Raw genomic sequence first — 20882 nt, forward strand, 5'->3', positions numbered from 1 at the left:
TTTAGCAATTTACGGTCGGGCATTGTCATGGAGGAGAATTAGTCCGTTTCTGTTGACCAATGCTGGGTGTTGTTGTCGAAGTTTCTGATGCATTTCATCTATCTGCTGACACTACTTCATCGCCGTAATGGTTTCGCCTGCATTAAAATCTGTAACGGATGAGACCGGTCGCAGACCACCAAACATTCAGAATGGCCTTCTGTTGGTGCAACTCTGGCTTCGGCGTCTAAACTCTGAGCTGAGCATAGGTGGTTGTCGTAAAGAACCCACTTTTCATCGCATGTCACAACCTGGTTGTAAAAACGGGTCATTTTTATTGCGTAAAAGAAGGGAAGATAACACTTTATAACAGCGTTTCTTTTGGTTGTCCAATTCGTGAGGCAACTCTTTTTCAAGTTTTTTTGTCTTTCCAATCTCTCACGTGTTTGGAAAGCGTTGTATACGTTAGCCTAATTCACAATGCAATTTCTCGAACAGTTGTGCATGGCTTGGCTTCGACTAAGGCTCTTAATTGATCGTTGTCAACATCCGATGGCCGATAACATCGTCACCACCACAAAACTTTTTATACCACCATTGTGCTGTGCATTCAGTAGTGGTTCCTGGGCCAAACCTTTCATTGATATCGCGAGCTGTTTCAGAAGCTTTTCGGCCTAGCTTGAATAAAATAAAAAATTGTGCGAATTTGCTTTTTTTCCATCTTGTATTCAACGTTCTGAAAAGAAGACATAATTGTTTTAAAATGATTATAATTTAAACGATTAGATAGAGCGAAAAACGCTCTTTAAAATAAAATTAAAAATCCCGCAAGAACCTTCTTGTAAATCTAATGGTTTAATATAATGGCTTAATATAATGGTATAATATAGGCTAATGGTTTAATGGTATAATATAATGTAAACTCACGTATCTCATAACAGTATAGATATTGCTCATCTTGATAAAATGTTTTTCTTTATTTACAGGCAGTTACACCACTGGACAGAATTTGGGGTTGAGCGGCGTCAACTGGACAGCAGTTATTAACAAATGGCAGGAGGAACAGAAGGCCTTCGATTTCCGTGGCACAAACTTCTTCAGTAAAATTGGTCATTACAGACAGGTAAGAACTTGCATTGTCATTCTAATGACAAGTTAATGCGAAATTATGTAGCTTGTTTTCTACGATTTTTAAAGAATTATCATAAAACGTTTTCTTCGCTCGCTGCGGAATACACACTAACATGCTTGAGTGACTATCAATCATTATAATATTGCGCTATGGTGTTCGTTTGGTTTATATTCATATTCACACACACACACACACACACACACACACACACACACACACACACACACACACACATTAGTGATGGGACGATTTCAAAATTTTTCCCAATTCCGATCCAATTTCCGATTCCGATTCTTTTAATATTTATGAATATTTAATAAGAGATTTGTTTTTTTTTGTACATTTTAAAATTATTACATAAACCCCCGGGTAATTTCCAATTATATTTTTTCTCAAATGTTTTCCTTGTAATGTATTGCAAAAGATATCGTGAATCTTGAATTTAACCTGAAAAAAAAAAAAACTATTTAAAAAGAGCGCGGTACCAAAAATACATAAGCACCGAAAACACTTCTTGTATTATTTGATAATATAAGAATTCTTTTGTTTGTTTAAAAGTCATCGGTGGGGGGGGGGCACTTCAGCAGTATGCAGACGGCGGCTATTGTTGAGAGGCAATAACTCCAATTCCTTCTTGGTGAAATAGTGCGGCAAATAAGTAAAAACAAGATTTTTTTCCCGAACAGAAAAATATTTGAAAACCAAAATATTTATTGTACAAAAATGTATCAATATATGATTGTAAAAACATTTATTTAAAAGTTTGCGTAAAAAGATATAATTTTACTAAAACAATTTTGTAATGAAAGAAACATTGGATTTTTATAAAGTAAAATAACTTTTTTCAAACAAGTAAATTATTTAAATGAAACATTTTTGAATTAAAGCAACTTTGAAGCGTCAACAACAAATTGATAATTAATTTTATTTTTTTACCGAGAAGCGCCACCTGGCTACAGTTGAGTGAAACGCACCAAGAAAAGATGGCCGCTGTCTGCATACTGCACGAGTGCCTTTTATTGTTTCGTGAACACAAAAAGTGTTAAAACTAAATTAATTTTTTTAAATAAAATATTTGTTTTATTATTTGATAATACAAGAAATGCTTTCTTTTTTGTTTTTTTCGTAATAACACAAGAAGTGTTAAAAACTAAAGTAATTTTTTAAAATAAATATATGGTTTCGTTTTTTGTGTCTTCCGTTCGGTTTCGTTACATAATCAACCGTATCTACTTCCGGTAGCTTGATTTTTTTCTGAGCAGTGATCTTGGACATTAATCTAAAAATATACAAATTTATTTTCTTTTAGAGGGGGGGGGGTCGTTTTAAAACTACATATACCTCAGTATTTTCTTAATTTTCTATTTTTGAGTGATTATCGAGACTCCTAAAACGTGATCCTCTCATGTCGGACATTTTTTGTTCAAAAGTAACACTCGACATTACTTTTTTTTATATATATAAACTCTTCAAAATAAGTTGCACCACTAAGAACATACAAAGCTAAATAGAAAACAAACAGAAAAATCAATTTTATTTTTTTAAAACAAGAGTCAACAAGTAAAATGTTTTTTAAAAACATATTATGGGATGTGTATTCTCTTTTAAAGACAATATCTTCTTCAAGAACGGTCATAACATGTGTTTTCAATCGATATTTATTCAATAATGGACCAGTTTTCCTATCTAGCAAAAATGAACAAATTTTCCGGGTACGTGTTTTCCGGGTACGAGATTTCCGAGTACGAGTTTTCCGGGTACGAGTTTTCCTAAATTCATATTGATGTTGGTATTCATGGCGTAAATAGAGATGCTCTGATATTATTGTAACTCTTGTTAAAACTACAAAAGTGTTTATCTAAGCTTGCCAAAAGCCAAAAAAAAATATAAGGAAACATGAAATATTTTCAAGGATGTGATGATCAGACAAAACCAGCATCAGAAAAAAATTCAAGAATGTTAAATCTTTGATATTAAAGTGTGAAGTCTCTAATAGACACCATATGGCCATTTATCAAATACGAGCAAAAAGCTTTTTTAAAATCTGTGATATTGAATAGGCAAGTGAACTCTAGAATATTTAATTTGCTTACAAAGTAATATTTACTTTGCTTAGAAACTAATAAAAACAAATTAAATTAGGTTTGGAGAGTCTACGTCAGGGAATGGGTTTTCAAATATATTTGGAATAACAATTGCCACAGCCGTGAAGTATTTCATTGTGTCCAAAGAAGTGCCATGAAACTTTAATTATTTCAGAAAAAGCTGATGACAAACACCCCAATGTACAACTGGCGCCAACGAAATTTACCCTTCTCCGCTCAGAGCATTTAAAACTTTTTAATAATCGTATGAACTACCTCGGATGAGGGCGCAGATATTTTAGCGAATAGATGTAAAACGATTACAAAAGCAATAGGCAAGATATATCTCAATAAATGACCAATAAATAAAATAAATTAAACTCCGCAATGTTAAATCTGTAAATGAGATTTATAATCCATTCTCAGTCTTACGAGGGGCGTGCAATAAGTAATGCCCCTGACCCACTTCCCATAGCAGTAGAGCAACGACACTTTTATTAGTTTTATTAGGCACAGTTATTAGTCTATCTCTACATATGAACCATCTAGAGTTATACATTTCTCTCATCGTTTGATGCAGCTCTGGAGACCGGTTTTGTAGAACACCCCAGGTTGGTCCTCCAACCACGACGTGACTTCAGAAATCAAGGCTGCATCATCTGGTAAACACTTTCCTTTCAAAAACAACTTCATGGCTGGGAAGAGGTGAACGTCAGAGGGTGCAAGGTCAGGAGAGTAGGAAGGATGGGGAAGAATTTCATAACAACACACCCGTGCTTCTGATCTGGCGACATGCGAGTTGTGGGCCGGAGCGTTGTCCTACAGGAGGAGGGTACCTTTGCTGATCTTTACCCGCCTCTTGATTTTGACAGCTTCCCTTAATTTCCTCAAAAGTTAAGCATAATAGGCTCCTGTAATTGTAGTACCCGTTGCCAGGAAATCTGTCATCACTACTCCGTCCTGGTCCCAAAAGACTGTGAGCATGACCTTGCCAGCAGAGGGCTGCACCCTTGCCTTCTTTGGAGGTGGTGAGTCCAAGTGCTTCCACTGCATTGACTGGGCTTTGGTCTCTGGATCATAGTGATGGAGCCAGGTTTCATCCTGTGTAATCAGTTTTTGAAAAACTTTGACTCATCTTCTTGGCACATCTCCAAATTCATCCTCGAGCGCTCGACACGTTCTCGCTTCTGGAATGGTGTGAGCAACCTGGGAATCCATCTGGCAGACACCTTATGCTTATGCAAATGATCGTGAATGATAGTTTCTACAGACCCTGTACTAATCTTGACATCTTGGGCTATTTGGCGAATAGTAATGCGTCGATCGTCCAAAATAGCAGCCTCAATTTGACGAACAGATGCCTCATCAATGGCAGAAGGGGATCGACCAGGTCTGGGAGCTATTTCCACAGACTTCCGGCCACGTTTGAATTCATGATGCCAGCGTTTTACAAGGTCATATGATGGGGCATTATCACCATAAGTTCTTTCATTTCATAAAAGGTCTCCTGTGGTGTGCGTCCTTTCAAATACAAAAACCGGATCACTGCTCGACATTCAACAGGCTCCATTTCACACCTGATTCAGTTCAGCTAGATCAGACAACTGGAAATGGGTCAGGGGCATTACTTATTGCACACCCCTCGTATGTTGTAAAGAAACAACTTCTAATTAAAAAAAACAAAACAATTTGTGCTTCTTTCATTTTTTTTATTTTAAAATTTTAAAGAATCGGTTTGAAATCGAAAATTAGACTATAATTTTTCTGATACCAATTCCGATACCCCAAAAAGTTCTGATTTTTCCGATTCTCGTTTCTGATTCCGATTAATCGTCCCAACATGAATATATATATATATATATATATATATATATATATATATATATATATATATATATATATATATATATATATATATATATATATATATATAAAGCTGAACGTCTGTGTGTGTGTGGTCACGAATTGGTTCCTATATGGTTGACTATTTTAATATTAGCCTCTTACATTCTAAGTGACAATATAACTGGGAAACGTATATATATATATATATATATATATATATATATATATATATATAATGTTGTTCAATACTAAATAGGACTAGTTATATATTAATATTCATTCATACAGATATGTACAGACTATGTTACACCCTCATGGCAATGTTTCGATCTATAGCTATCAATAACTAAGATTTCATCAGGCAAAAAGAAAACCTGTCAAAGTGTTGATTTTGGGAGTTTTTTTGCCTGATGAGATCTTAGTTATCAATAACTATAGATCAAAACATTATTATGACAGTGTACACGTTCTCTCTTTGTATTTCTCTCTCTCTCTCTCTCTCTCTCTCTCTCTCTCTCTCTCTCTCTCTCTATATATATATATATATATATATATATATATATATATATATATATTATATTATGTATATTATATGTAATATTGTTATGTATATTATATTGTAGTATTTATTATATGATATGCATTATAAATATATATTTTTATACCTACAGATAATAGTGTTTCATGCTTTTGTCATAATCAGTGCAGGAAGTAAAGATTGCTACTGGTCGGGAGATTCGAACTCAGCAACAAAGTCACCTTTGACTCCATTTACAAGAATGTTACCCTCGGCCACGATCAACCACCACGAGAATTAAAGGAAATTTAACAATTATAAACGCCAAATACGGGCACAACGTCAATGCCGTCAATAGTGCTCAAACTACAGGAAATTGTGAACATCGTACAAGGCCAAGCCGGGCCACTTTTTATTTCCCAGACAATAATCAACTTTTCTGATCAGTAACGAAGTGCATTAGGTAGTTTTTAAAGGTTTCCAATCTCTGATATAATTTTACATTACAGTTGACACTTTCAAGTCCATATGCCGGAAATTATTCTCTAATAGAGTAGATAAACTTAGGACTTTATTTAAGTAGTATACTTAATATATACTATTACTGCAAGCTTGCCTGTATTGAAAATGCTTGCTTCTTGCTGGCAAATCAAACCATCTAATATAGTTAGCCTTATGTTCAAGTACATTCGAAATATAATACAGTGCAAAGAAACAGTTACTCATGAAAACGAACCTCCTAAAGTAAAACCTTGAATAATTATCTAAACTCGATTGTAAATTAATATTAAGCCGACTTTACAAATTGATAATAGTTAATTATTGGATTTTAATTAATTATAAGATGAAACTCTAATAATTTAAACTCGATAGATAACGACAAACTTCCACCCATTAATATGGGAGGGGAGATTATCATCAAAAGTGTCCTGAATTGTTGACTTACTACTTAGATATAAATAAGTCACCCCCCCTACTTAGATATAAATAAGTACCCCCCTTTTTTTTTAAATGGAGAGTAGATAATACACTGGATGTGTTATCGGCAGCTCCAGTAACTCTCGCTTCTTCTATTTTGTCATTCAGTCCTCATTCAATGAGTGATTTTTCTGACAAAGGGTGAAGAAAAAGCTGCTTAAAGGTCGGTAGTACTTGGTGGCCAGTAGTCTGAGATGTTGGAAATTTTTCTGTCTCTGTCTGTCCTTGTGGCCATGTCACTAGTAAGGGTGCTGGAGGTAAACGTTTTGTCTGGGCTGACATTATCCGCCTGATAGTCAGGGACTCGAACCTTGGATTAACCACTAAGGAGGCTGTCCTATCAGCAGGCGCAAAGTACTGGGACTGCTGTATTGCCATTTGGTGAGTGGATCTGGTCCATGCAGTAGTCTCTGGTGGGGCCTCTCGATGCCATACTAGTGGGTAATTGTTACGGCTTTATCTTTTCGTGTGCTACAAAAAAAATTTTCCTGTCTTTTTCTCTCTTACTTTCCCTCTCTGTACTGCTCTAACCAAGTATGCCGACCTATTCCACAAATCCCAAAACCTCAACATGAAATATCTGCAGAATAAACACTCGATTAAACCTAGAACCCCATCTTCCAACGTAGACCCCTACTACCAGGTCTCCTTCTCCAACATCAGGGGTCTACGTTCCAACCTTCCAGAGGTTGAAACCCAATTACAGGAGGCGAAACCGGACATATTATTTCTAAGTGAAACTGGAATAGGGCCGACCACTTCCCTAGATGAGTTCATAATTAACGGATACTCTAATTTAACAGCTAAATCTGACACCCAAGATCGCCATGGGCATGGAATATATGCCTACATTAAGGATGGCTTCCCGTATTGGCAGGGATATCTCTAGAGAAGATCCTAATTTACCCTATATGTGGTTCAGGGTTGCACTTGCTAACACCACTGCATTTATATTTGCCCTCTATAGGCCCCACAACAGCGGAGTTACTATCTTTAAGAGCATATCTGAGAAAATAGACCACATACTGTCTTCACATCCCTCGGCTAACATCCACATCTGTGGTGACTTCAACGTCCATAACATGGAATAGCTGACCCAATCAAATAAGACAGATGGTGAGAGGGAGGTTCTGTCATGATTTTGCCATTGCTTATGACCTCACTCAGATTGTTCGCGAACCCACCCGTGTGCCCGATTCACCCGGTCAATATGCAAGCCTCTTAGACCTTTTTCTCTCAACTTCCCCTGAGCTATGTTCATGTTCCATTCCTTCTCCTCTAGGATCCTCCGACCACTCCGTCGTATCACTGTAAAAGAGTAATAAAAAATGCAAGAGAGCTATATGCCCAGTCTGTTAAATCCATGGTAGCTGATCAGTGGCTTGGATCCCACCAGTTTTGGCAAATAACAAATAGGATCTTGAACAGAAGTGTGCGTTCTATCCCAACCATTACCAATGGACCAGAGGTCATCTCGTCAGCGTCAGACAAGGCCAAACTATTTGCAAAGAACTTTGCAGCTAATTCTATCCTATGCGACGAAGGCCATCAAAACTAAGAAAAATTCTTGGTAAAATAATCTATTATGAGAAATGGAAGGTCATAACAATTAAATGACAGTCATTCGGAAGAAAAAAGATGTAAGCATGACACACAAAAATAACACACACGTTATCGTATATTTACATATAGATTTTTCATTCGATGGAATTTCGACGAGTTCTGCTGGATAAGATTATTTCACAAATTTCTCCATAATTTCAAATCATATTTTACAAAAATGACCCGAAGGTACACTTTGCCTTTTCACCGTGTAGCTGTTTGAGCCTGAAATGAAAATCAGTATCTAATCGTAACTTTAAACTGTGTCATAAATATTTTTATTTGGCATCATGTCAGCTGCCAATGGTGTTTTTATTTTTCCAGATGATAATAGGACCAACCACTTTGATTGGCTGTGGTTTCGCAAAATGCACAACTCAAAAAATCTACGTGTGCAATTATGGACCAAGGTAATAATATGCTTTGTATCAAAACAAAACAAAAAAATACCAAATGTCTTCAATAAGTTTCCAGACATTTTTTCGTATGGGCACTTTCAATGATAGTACATACATGAAACTCTAGTCCCCTTCGAAGTAATCTCCTCCGGCTGCAATGCACTTGTATCGTTCCAACAACTTCTGGAAGGCCTCTTGTGTAAGCGTCTCAACAACCCTCGTCATAACCTCTTTCATCTCCTCGATTGCTTCATAACGACAAACTCAAACGTTTTCCTTGAGCAAGGTCTGGACTATAGGATTGGTGCTGAACTGTCTTGATGCCTATCTTGGTCAACTAGTTTGTGACGAGGATGGAGCACCCTTGGGACAAACTTTGTACAAATCTTCCACGTTTTCAGTTTCTCACGAATAATTGTGAGTACAGTTCCAACACTGACATCAAACTGTGCACTTATTGTCTCTATAAACACTAACTTTTTTATTTGACCAATTAACTCTGATGTTCAGACTTCCTTACTCCTCCCACACCTCTCATCATCCCTAACAGACTCCCTCTCTTCCTTATGCCACTAAAAGCTAATACTGGATTCATGCAAGATGGTCTGAATCATTCCATATGTTTCCGTGGCATTTTTTCCATGTTTAAAACAAAATTCTATTACATATCATTCTTCTAAAGTGTCCTCACGTGCAGGTTGTATTTTTGAAATTCACCAGCTGTGACAATCAGACTTTAGTAGGTTGTATTCCAATTCCTGATGTAGCTGTTTGTTTGAACCTAGAATCATAACTATTGGCCAGTCATCTCATGATATATAGCAATAACATACTGAATTTTCAGGCATCTACAATAATTTTAAATGCTAGTACGAAAAAAGTCTGGAAACTATTGAAGGCACTTCGTAACTATATAAGTAATAGTTTCTTTTGTAGTTGTTAAGATGAACTTCTCATTTGGTAGCATGCGAAAGGACAATTATACATTTGTTGAGAAGATCTTCCAATTTGCTACCAGTAAAAGCAACAACTCTTATTTTACTACAACAACAACAAAAAAAAAAACAACAACTTAAGAAAAAACTATCATTGCTTCCTCCGTGTTCCTAACATCAAAAGGAAATTCCATTAATGACATTTCTTTTCCAGAAATTTTCATCTATGGAACACATTACAACGGGACTGTTTCCCTGCAGATAACAACATGGTCGTTTTTAAATACCATGTCGACAAATATTTGTTATAAACCATTCCCATAAGTAATAAAACTTTGTTAGTTCCATTAATCATTTTCAATCCTCTCTTAATATTCGTCGTCATTTAACTCCGGATTTATGTATCTCGTTAATGTTTATCCTCGAGTAACTTTTAAGTCTTAATAAGTGTTGATTCATTAGTAGATAAATAAATTTAAAAAAAACAAACTCTTTCTTCTTTTTTTTCCTTAGAACTGATATGATTATAAATTTCGGTGCATGCAACGTAATAATCAACGACATAATAGGAGAGTTGCAATATCAAAACCAAGTCAAACTACGTTATACACAAGACAATTTAAAAAGGATAATAAATAATTATTTGCTATTTGTCTGGATTTAATTATCCTCCAAACAAGTTTTAATAATCTCGCCTTTGTCTAAAACACTCTTTTAATTGTTTAAAACTTTACTAGTTTTGTTTAAGAGTTGGCAACTTTGAATCGCAGTCTGATGACTATTATGGGTTGGATAAGTTAATGGACCTTTCTTTCATTATCCAACCCATAATAGTCTCATGACTATTATGGGCTGGATAAGTTAATGGACCTTTCATTTAGCTTTTAAAAGTCATAATCGGTTTCTTCTGTGTCTATCATGTTTGATGTATGAAAGACGAAACGAGCATTTAAATGTTACCAAAGCCAAGATTAGTTACCTTTCTACCTACCTAGACAATTTTTTTGTGTGTGTTTAACTTATCATCCAAATGATTTTAAATATCTCTCTTTTGCCTAAATCACTCTTTTAATCGTTTAAAATCTTACTATATATTTTTTTTTCAAAGGGTTGGCAGCTTTGTATCCTGGTGTTACCAAAGCAGGTTATAGGAAGATATCGGCTCCCTGTTTTAAATGTACCAGACATTAAGGTCATCGTTGTTTCCTTTACCATTGTAAGACTAAATCGTGTTCTGCAAACCCAAAACCAAAACGATATTTCTCTACAAAGCAACCGAACTAAACACCATGAATAAATATTTGAACATATAAATAACTTGAAAAATAAAACCCCCTTTTTCCTCTAAAATGACTGCATTCGACATTAAATAACTCGAAAATGGTTGGCATGCAATAAAAAACCCCAACCAAACTCAAACTGCGTTCATCGTATCATAGTGTTCGTTATTAACACACTGAAAATCCACCTATCTCATTATCCCTTATTCTCGAGTTGCTTTAATCCTAATAAGTAGTGGCTCATTATTAAAAAGAAAAAAATACTACGTCATTGCTTGATTGAGATTGTCGGACTGACTTCCTTATCTTGGTTGTTATTGTCACAACGTTTCGGCCGTTTTGCCCTCCGGCCTTCGTCAGGTGAACGGTTTGTTAGGAGTCTCGAACCCAACCCTTTATTATTATTACGTTGGGTTCGAGACTCCTAACAAACCGTTCACCTGACGAAGGCCGGAGGGCAAAACGGCCGAAACGTTGTGACAATAACAACCAAGATGAGGAAGTCAGTCCGACAATCTCAATCAATGAAAACAACTCATCTAAAAAATACAGACAATTACTACGTCATTGCTTGTTTTGAAGTAATTTTGCCGCGACTTTTTTAACAACCTTTGTATGCTTTATTTTTCTTCCAATATTTGCAGTGGAAACATTACTGGAACAATTAATCAGCCGTATGAAAAGTGTGACAAGCCGTCTCCTTTGAAAGGTAAATTTCGTTTTCCTTTACGTCTTTAAATTTTTGAGATGAGGATTGATTGTTCGTATTATTTATATTATTTGGACTACTGTTCTCATACTGAGTTTCATGTTCATAACATTTTGATCGATGTAACCGTCGACCTTCTTGACATGAATCCTTCTGTCAAACTCGAAATCCTTCTGTTAAACTCGAAAATCCAGGAGTCGTTCTGTCCAGAGTTCGACAGAAAGATTTCCGACAAGATACACTTGAAGAAGGTCGGAGGTGACATCGACCGAAACGTTGTGAAAATAACACTTGAGATGAGAATCAAATAATCCGAATAATATGAATAATTTTCCTTTTCTTTAGTGTCCATAAACAGCTTCTATTCATCTATATAGCAAAAGCTTTCCTTGCATAAGCACAATCGTTGGCACTTGTTATTCCTTGTCCAGAATCGAAATACAACCACATTTATATATGACTAGAATGAGAACCCAGCATTGCCCGGGTGTGAAGAGGCGGTATAGTAAGACTATTGAGCAACCAACTCACTAAAAAAAAAAAAAATAAATACCCGTGAGATTTTGTGCGAGCGCAAAAAAAAAAAAAAAAAAAAAAAATTAGTCGCATTAGCCAGGCTCGAACCTGTAAAATGAAAAAGGAAAAGGGTATTAAACGTTCTAGCTGTCTCGCTCACGGTGTACTTACAAAATTATAGGCCTTCAAAATAACGCTTGTAAAACGTAGGTTGAGATCGCGAGGTGTGAATAGCTTTGCAACTTTGCAAAAATGTCGACACAAAAACTGACCCCTCCTTGCAAAAAATGGCCCAGTTGAGAGTCAAAGAATTAATCTTTTTGGCAATTCTTTTTAGATATTTGTCGTCCGAGAGATGGCTCTTTCTTACGATACTAATTTTGTCAGTATTCGAATGCGTAGGCTGTACATATGCGGTTTTCTCATCAAGAAACAATCAACAAAACAAAGTCTTTTTACATACATACATGGTCACTGGCCTTTATTCTCCAATCATCGCTTTTCTATGCGTGACCTTACCCCTTGTTTAACTCAAGACGAATCTACTCCTGCATGGAAACACAATGGAGATTTGTTGATTATCAGGTTTTATTGAAGAGAGAAGGTTTGTTCACGATGGGGGAAAGACTACTTAGGCTACAAAATCATTTCGTACTTGTTCTTATACCTGGGGATTAAGAGACGCAGACGGCAGATATCCGGGCGACATCCGTTTAGATTCTCTCTACATTTTCAAACGCGTGTTGCTTCTGTTTCGCTTCCAGACTCTTAACTGACTAGAAACTCTGTTCTGTCCCCCGAACATATGAGTTCATTTCTATGTCATATCATTCGACATGTGCATTTCTAGCGCGTTTTCTCTAGAGAGCTAACCTTTGAACCCCGGTCTCAATCACACTAGCTGCAGGTGGGTCTATTTCTTTTTCCAGAAGGTTATTCTGACCTGTACTATGTAATCCTCGCCGAAATTTATACTAGTTAATATAATCTCTACTTACTGGCGCATGGAGCCAATATTTCACACGACGAATGAAATATTAATCAGGACTAAATATTTAAAAATAATAGAATCGGGAGTAAAAATTCTGAATTCTTTATATTCCGTTGTAGATAAGCATTTATGATTCAAATTATTTGAGTTTTTTGGATAACTGTCCTTATCTTGGATGTTATTCTCGCACCATTTCAGCCGATATAACCTTCAACCTTCTGCAGTAACCCCACCTCCCTCGTTTAGGGGTAAGTTGACGGTGAATTCGTAAATAAAATGCAGAGTATCAAATTACGAGTATTTCCCCATATTTTCCAGAAAACCCATGTAATAAAATACGTTGGTATTACGTGTATTCAGTAAAGTAAGACGTTTTCACTCCTGGTTTTCCTCTACAAAATAAATATGTCCAGAAAGAAAAACAATGTTCAATAAAATGTATCCATATGAAATGGAAGAGAAAAGGAAAATTAAATGAAGAAAAAATATTTCAAATTCCTGCTTTTCCACGAGTAAATTCAACTGGTACATTCCACCGTCCGTTCTCTCTCTCTCTCTCTCTCTCTTTCTGCTGTCGAAACAGGAACTGCCGTTGTGCTTTTAACGCGGCCCTTTCATAACGGTTTCTGTCCTCTTATTGCAAATCAATACCACATGTATATAACCGAGCCTTCTACAAATGAAGATTTTTTCTTTCTCTTTCCGTCCCTCATTCCGCCATCCGACAGGAGAGAGAGAGAGAGAGAGAGAGAGAAAGAGAGAGAGAGAGAGAAAGAGAGGCACACCTGTTTGTGTACGTTACTTTGTTCCTTTCACCACGTAATCAATTTATTTAATTACATTTTAGACCACACCCGATTTAAAAAATAATCTAGATGTAACTAAATAGTATGATAAGATCGAACGAACGCCAAAAAGCGAATAGCTTCAATATTCACCCTCTTTTTTCTTTCCGCTTCGTTGGGATTCGCTACCCTCTTCGCTTCGAAAAACAGGTAGAATTTGCACTGGAAAGTGTTCACTCAACATTTTTCAACCATTGAAAATTATTTTAAATCTAAAATCCAGCAATCCTTTATCAAAGTAATTAACCATTATAAAGTCAATGACATGATCAACGAAATCTCTGGAGATCCATCTCAGTGCACTTTGAATAGGATCGCAACCATACCAACTTCCTCATCTTTGGTCAGAGTGGGAGCAGAACAAAAAGGAACACTTCAAACGCACTTCATCTCGCACACATATTCTTACATACTAGCGAGAGTTAAGCTAACAGAAACAATTTGTAACCCCTTCCTTACTAACAGAACAACGGTAGACCACACACAGAGTTCCACACCACCTATTAATTACACACGCACATCTACACTAGCAAATATACAGATACACACATACTTAACCCTCGTGTCTGATATTCACTCAACATTTGCTTGCCAAAACACGAGTTTGCGTAAATTTTCACAAATGAACATTTCTGACTAAAACATGGCTTTTATTGTCTTGTAAACTTATAAATGCTTTGTTATTTAGTTTATATTTGTCATTTAGTTTATATTTGTTATTTAGTTTATATTTTCCTTTATTTTTCATTTACAAAACGCTGATCATGTTAAGTTAGCACTTGCTAGCTGGTGACCCTAATATTCCGCGATGTTGAGTTTATTTCCATTTTAATATGCATGCATAACCGTCTAATACACGTCATTTTCTTCCTTTGCCATAACACAACATTTATAGGCATTATTATTTTAATTGGAATTCATTGAGATGAGTATTATTTATTAATTTTATTTATTGCGGACTATTATCCTCATATTTTATTAGTTGTATTACGACGTTTCGGCCAACTATTCCTCTGGCCTTCGTCAGGTGGTAATCGTAACGGATAGGAACTCTGAATCTTCTGACTGCATTCTCAGCAATTACTGCCATCCGTAGTTTTGTCTTACCACGTTTTGGCCAAGTAATATTACCACCTGACGAAGGCCAGAGGAATAGTTGGCCGAAACGTCGTAATACAACTAATAAAAGATGAGGATAATTATCCGCAATAAATAAAATTAATTTAAGACAGTTTATATTAATTGTCAGCGTACGTTTTAACACTTATCCTTGAGTGGCCTTCGGGCTTTGCTAAGTGGTGACCCCCAAGTAATAAAAAAAAATCTTGACCATATCCCTAGACAAAATTCTCGTCCAAAATGACCCTACGAAGGCCAGAGATTATACCACAGTAGCACCAGTAATATGTGACATATTATTTGGGTTCTTCGGACTATTGTGCTCATCATGACTGTGATTTTTATAACTTTTCGGTCGGTCTAACCTCCGACTTTCTTCAGGTGTATCTTTTCGAATTCGGGAATCTGCGCGGAATTTCGAACGGAATCCATGGTCTGCAGCATGTTCTCGTTCTATCGGAAGTCATAAGTAATTCGCAGTTGTAATATTTGAGTGGCACACGCATTGAGGATTGAACCTTTAACCCCCAGAAGAGTGTGACTTACAATTGAATTTTTTATACCAAGTATTTTTTCCACGATCCCGCAAGTCCTTTCTCCAGTCGAAATGTTGTAAAAATGACACTCGATAGGAGGACAACAGTCCAAAGAATCCAAATAATACAAATAGACAATCTTTATATAAAAAATGCAGAAACGTAATATCTCACATTTAATTGATGCTTCATGAGTTTTTAAGCAGAGCAGTATGAGAAGAAAGTAAAGTATAATACAAAATAGCTATATAAGTACCTAAAAATAGCTACATAAGTACATAAAAATGGCTATATAAATACGTAAAAATAGCTATATATATGGCTATATAATTACGTAAAAACGGCTATATAATTACGTATAAATTGCTATATGTGTAAAATAGCTGTATAATTACGTAAAAATAGCTGTATAATTACGTAAAATGGCTGTATGATTACGTAAAAATGACAATGAAAGAACGTAAAATACCAATATAATTACGTAAAAATGGCTATATAATTACGTAAAAATAGCTACATTAGTATATCAAAATGGCTATATAAATACAAAATATAGCTATATAAGTACGCAAAAAATAGCTATATAATACATAAAAGATGGCTATATAATTACATAAAACTGGCTATATAAGTACGTAAAAATGGCTATTTGAGTAGATTTATTTCATGGTCCAAGCACTGTTTTCTCTTTTAATTTTTATTTTTTGTAGAATGAATTGCAAAACAAAACAAAAAACAAACAAACAAACAAACAAACAACAAAAAAAAAACAAACAACAGTTTATATAATTTTTCTTTGTAAATTCTTCAAAAGCAATGCCGATATTAACACGTATTCAAGTTTCATTGTGCTGAATATATGGCGTGTAAATGTTCTTCACATTCGATTGGATTCTGTTAATCATTTCTTTTTATTTTTACTTACAGATTGTAAGGGTAAAGTCTGCAAGAATGAAGGACGATTCGAAACTGACTCGTGCGATTGCATCTGCGAAGATTCGCCACAAATTTCCGGACCCATGTGCGACAGTAATTATCTTCTATAGAATATTGTCTTTTTTTTCAAAGTCAAACGCAAACAGTAAAATGAATAAGCCTATACTCACCCCCCTCCCCTTTGTTGCGAATTGGTTTGCAGGTGATATGACGCATGAATATAGATATATGTCACTAATTGTCGATACCCATAACAAAAACAAAAGTACAAGTAAAAAAACTAATAAAATTCGTGTACCTTAATTTTTACTTTATATTGAAGAGAAAGGATCAGGGTTTAAATCGCATGTAAATAGACATTCTATAAAACGGACGAAATTTAATTTGTATGTTAAAAATGACCAAAATATAATAAAAGGAGAAATTAACATGGCGTCGATTGAATGTTACCATCTATTTTGTTCCCATTCCTTTACAGACTGGAGTTTCTGCCATTGCCTTGGATATGTGTCCATTCGCTTTCCCCTCGTATCTGTCACATGTCATCCGCAAATATTCCCATCTCGGAGACAATTTTATGAATATCAGGAACAATAATGATCCAAGGATCAACCTCTGAGGCACACTCGCATTTTTATCGTATTGTTTTGATGTACGACCATCGAGGACAACCTGGATTCTTCTCTTGACTAAGGATTTAATTATGTTAAGAATGCGTTCAGTAATACCATATGATCTGATTTTCCTGAGAAGACCATCGTGCCATACTCTGTCCATGGCCTTAGATATATCTAGGGTTACTGCCCTAGTTTCCCCTGCTTTATCCAGTGCATGGTATATACATTCAGAGATTACAGATATCTGCAACAGAACGGGCTTGCCTAAATCCACACTTTTGGTCAAACAGAAGTTTAGCAGCTGCGAGGTGGTGGACTAGAACTTAATTAAGGACTCAAATATTTGGGCAAAAGTGGAAGGAGACTAATGGGGCGATAAATTAATAGATCAGTTCTTTCGCCAGAATTCTGGTACCACAGAAGCAGTTTTCTAGCAGCCAGGAAAATAAGATTCGTTAAGGCAGTTGTTGAAAAGTTTGGGGAGAACTGGAGCAATCTTAGTGAAGCATTTTTTTTAATAGTACAACCGGGATGAAATCAGGTCTATATGCTTTTATGGTTGAGAAAAGATGATTTCCAGAACATCTAGTGCGGTTTTTACCCACAAAGGAAAATCTGGGAGGAAGTGTTTTGCTGGATTCAAAGTAGAGTTGGAGGAAAACCGACGGGCAAGCAGATTGGCTTCTTAGTTTCCATGCAAACAACTTCTACGATTGTTGAATAGTATGAATGAGTATGGGTTCCTTGATTTATTCTAATACTTACATGATGGACCACGTAAAGGTTGCCAACATCCAGAAATGGAACCGACTGGATTCGAACTTGGAACATCCATTTTTCTAAATAAATATTAACAATTCATTTTTAAGACTTACGAGAAACGTTTAAAAAATAATGTGTCCTATTTCTTTTTATTCTGCTCGAATGGATCAGAGGAGATTGCAAATTGCTTTATGAACTTACATATAGATTCATTACCTGGAAGTTTCATCTCTCAAGTGCAGAGATTGACGGTGTGAGACTCTAAAATACCAAACTCTGCCATGGACGTCGATCAGAAGCAGAGATGCATCATTGAATTCCTGGCAAACGTGCATTCAGAATGGTGGTGATTATATAGAAAAATAAATTCTGGAGCACAAAATATCGTTGTTTTAATCGTACCACTCCCATCTTCGTAGTTCTTTAACTTTTCGAGTTAAAACAACAGGAGACTTAATTTTAGAAACATGCACTAGTGTTTCATGCTTATGTAATCATCAGTGTAGGAAATGATCATTACTGCTGCTCGCGAAATCCGAACCCAATCCCAAAGCCATCCTTGGCTTTGTAAGCCAGCATTTTTCCTCCAGGCTATCAGCAACAAACAAAAGAGTTGAAGGGAATTAAGTATTTATAAATGCCATGTTGGCGGGCATACACAGTAAACAGCCAGAGAGAGTATTAAATGACACGAAGTTGGAATATCACATTAGTACGAAAGTTGATAGATTTTTCTCAATTAGCTAATTAGAGAGCCCAACTTTAAACTCTTAAATGGGCCTATATATATATATATATATATATATATATATATATATATATATATATATATATATATATATATATATATATATATATATTACAACAGGAAAATGCGAGCATGAAAATTAATATGGTTAAGCTTAAACATGGAAAAGTAAAGGACTAGTTGTTAAAACTGAAAAAGAAAAGGACAGGATATTTTAGTAAAAAAAAATATAATAAATTTATAACTTAAAATATTGCAGCATTAAGAAACTCTGGTCAAAGGTAAAGTATCCAATGACGGTAAAATAAAAAATGTAAATTCAAGAAAATTAGTTAAATTTCCATTCGCACAAGTAAAATCCAAGGAAATCGCGTAATTGGAAGATGGCCCAAAATAATCCAAAAGGCCGAAATCTGTTGAATAATTCACGTATAGGTACAAAGAAAAATGGGAAAGAATTCCAATAATATTATTAGAAGAACAATAAGATATGCGTTAAACTCGGCTGTCGAGACAAAGTGTAATTAAGAAAAGTGAGTGAAGAAGAGGAAAAAAGGTTGAATGGTGATTGAATTAAATATAAAACAGAAAAGAAAATGTCAAAATGACTCAGACAAGATGACGTTAAAAGGCACCAAAAATATAGACCAAAAAAAGAGGTCAACTCAAATGTACAGGTTATTACTTAAGAAAATATCAGCAGGAGTTATTAAAAGCCACTAAATGAAAAAAGAAATTTAAGGGGAGAGGATGGCCGGTATCTGCAAATTCCGGATAAAGCAAGTAAGTATGTAAGTAAATGCATATAGTAAAATATAAGTAAAATATACATACAGGATATGAATAGGTAGATTGATATATTTGATAGATAGGAATATTTAAACACTACTAAAACGGAAATTGCAGATAAAAACCGGCCAAACAAAAGAATTAAAATAAAGGATTATTAAGTTATATATTATTAGGAAAGGATGTAGAAAAAACGATAATGTTAAAGAAAAATTATATATCTGAAAGGTTAAAGTAATAACTATGTAATTTCAAAATTATCATGATTAAATTCGGACTTATGTTTACAGAAAGAGATCAGTTCGCTTTTAGAATTTATTGAGGGAAAGTAATTACAGTTATATCTTCCGCTGTGCAGATGCGACATGACTTAAAGCCTGGAGTATAAGACTTAACTTTTTTGTTATAGTCCATTTGATTAAGAAGGGTGTATTATTAGAATTAAGTTTTTTAATTAAAATAGAGAACTTCCTTGGTTATTATTGGAATTATGGTTGTTAAAAGAAGAAATGTGGGTTGATATTCTTTTCTTAATTAATGTTGAAGTAGCGCCGATATATGTATGTACGTTAGTAAAATCTCGAGGTCTGAAATTAATATTAATTTTCTGATTCGTATGAGTTAAATAGTTTTAATTTTGTTGTTTTCAACAAAGAGTGGGACAATGATTGTACGACGATTGTTTTGGAGGGGATAATGAGTGTTGTTAGTGTTAGGATGGCTGTTAGGAGAAATATTATTATTCTCATTAATATTATTATTATTATCATTATTATTATTGCTAGTTGCATGATTGTAGATGGAGGGGCTTCTCGAGTGGTATATTGGATTAATAACTATATCAGATGGAGGATGGGAAGAAGGATAACTTGAAGATAAAATATTAGTGTCTGTTATAGGATAATTGCGTGGGAGCTCAGTAATTGTGTATGAATATATAACATATTTATCGATGCAATTATTATTGAGTGGGCAAAGATGTTTGTTATTACAAGTACAGTTAGTTTTGGGTTTAATTGTGAAAAGGATTTTTTGGGATGATTTAATTTTTTTGTTATTAGATGTTAATATTCTTTGTGCTAAATTAGGCATTGTTGAATAAGAAATCCTTATTGAGTTTTTATTGAAAATAGAACTATATCTGTGTGGGTATTTGAAAGAGTTTTGTACAATGTTGAAGAATTCCTTAGGTATATTAGTTTTGACATTTACGCTAAATGGAGGATTAAACCAAATATTTTTCTTTCTCCTGATGCGACTGGGTGGGTTATAGGTATTACGATTAGTATTTTGGTTTGGATTATATATGTAGACTGGTACATTGTTACTGATAGTGACAGATCTTGTTATTTGAACTGGTTTCTTGCGAGTTATATTGTGTGTGATTACAGATTTAAGGCGGCCAGTAGGAGGAGCATAATGGTTGTATTTAATCTTTTCATTGTGTCCTAAGTTCCTTAAGGCATTATTGAAGAAATTATCATATTGATTAAAAGTTTTTTATCAGCAGAAAGAGCAGAAATTCTTCTAGAGACGGATGGTACTATAGATTTTATAATTGAGT

General features: G+C 35.0%; 1 protein-coding gene across 1 annotated transcript in view; it reads left to right on the forward strand.

Annotated features, from left to right (window-relative positions):
* The window catches only part of LOC145260469 (cysteine-rich venom protein latisemin-like), a 63643-nt gene that overhangs the window by 27113 nt on the left and 15648 nt on the right, over window positions 1-20882 (forward strand). Inside the window, exons 7-10 of the mRNA XM_080118557.1 lie at window positions 966-1102; window positions 8462-8547; window positions 11395-11459; window positions 16394-16495. Of these exons, the coding sequence (XP_079974683.1) occupies window positions 966-1102; window positions 8462-8547; window positions 11395-11459; window positions 16394-16495 (390 nt within the window). The remainder of the gene's footprint in view (window positions 1-965; window positions 1103-8461; window positions 8548-11394; window positions 11460-16393; window positions 16496-20882) is intronic.

Source organism: Euprymna scolopes, chromosome 36, assembly GCF_053919585.1.
Source record: "Euprymna scolopes isolate OS-2025 chromosome 36, ASM5391958v1, whole genome shotgun sequence".
NCBI classification, from domain to species: domain Eukaryota; kingdom Metazoa; phylum Mollusca; class Cephalopoda; order Sepiida; family Sepiolidae; genus Euprymna; species Euprymna scolopes.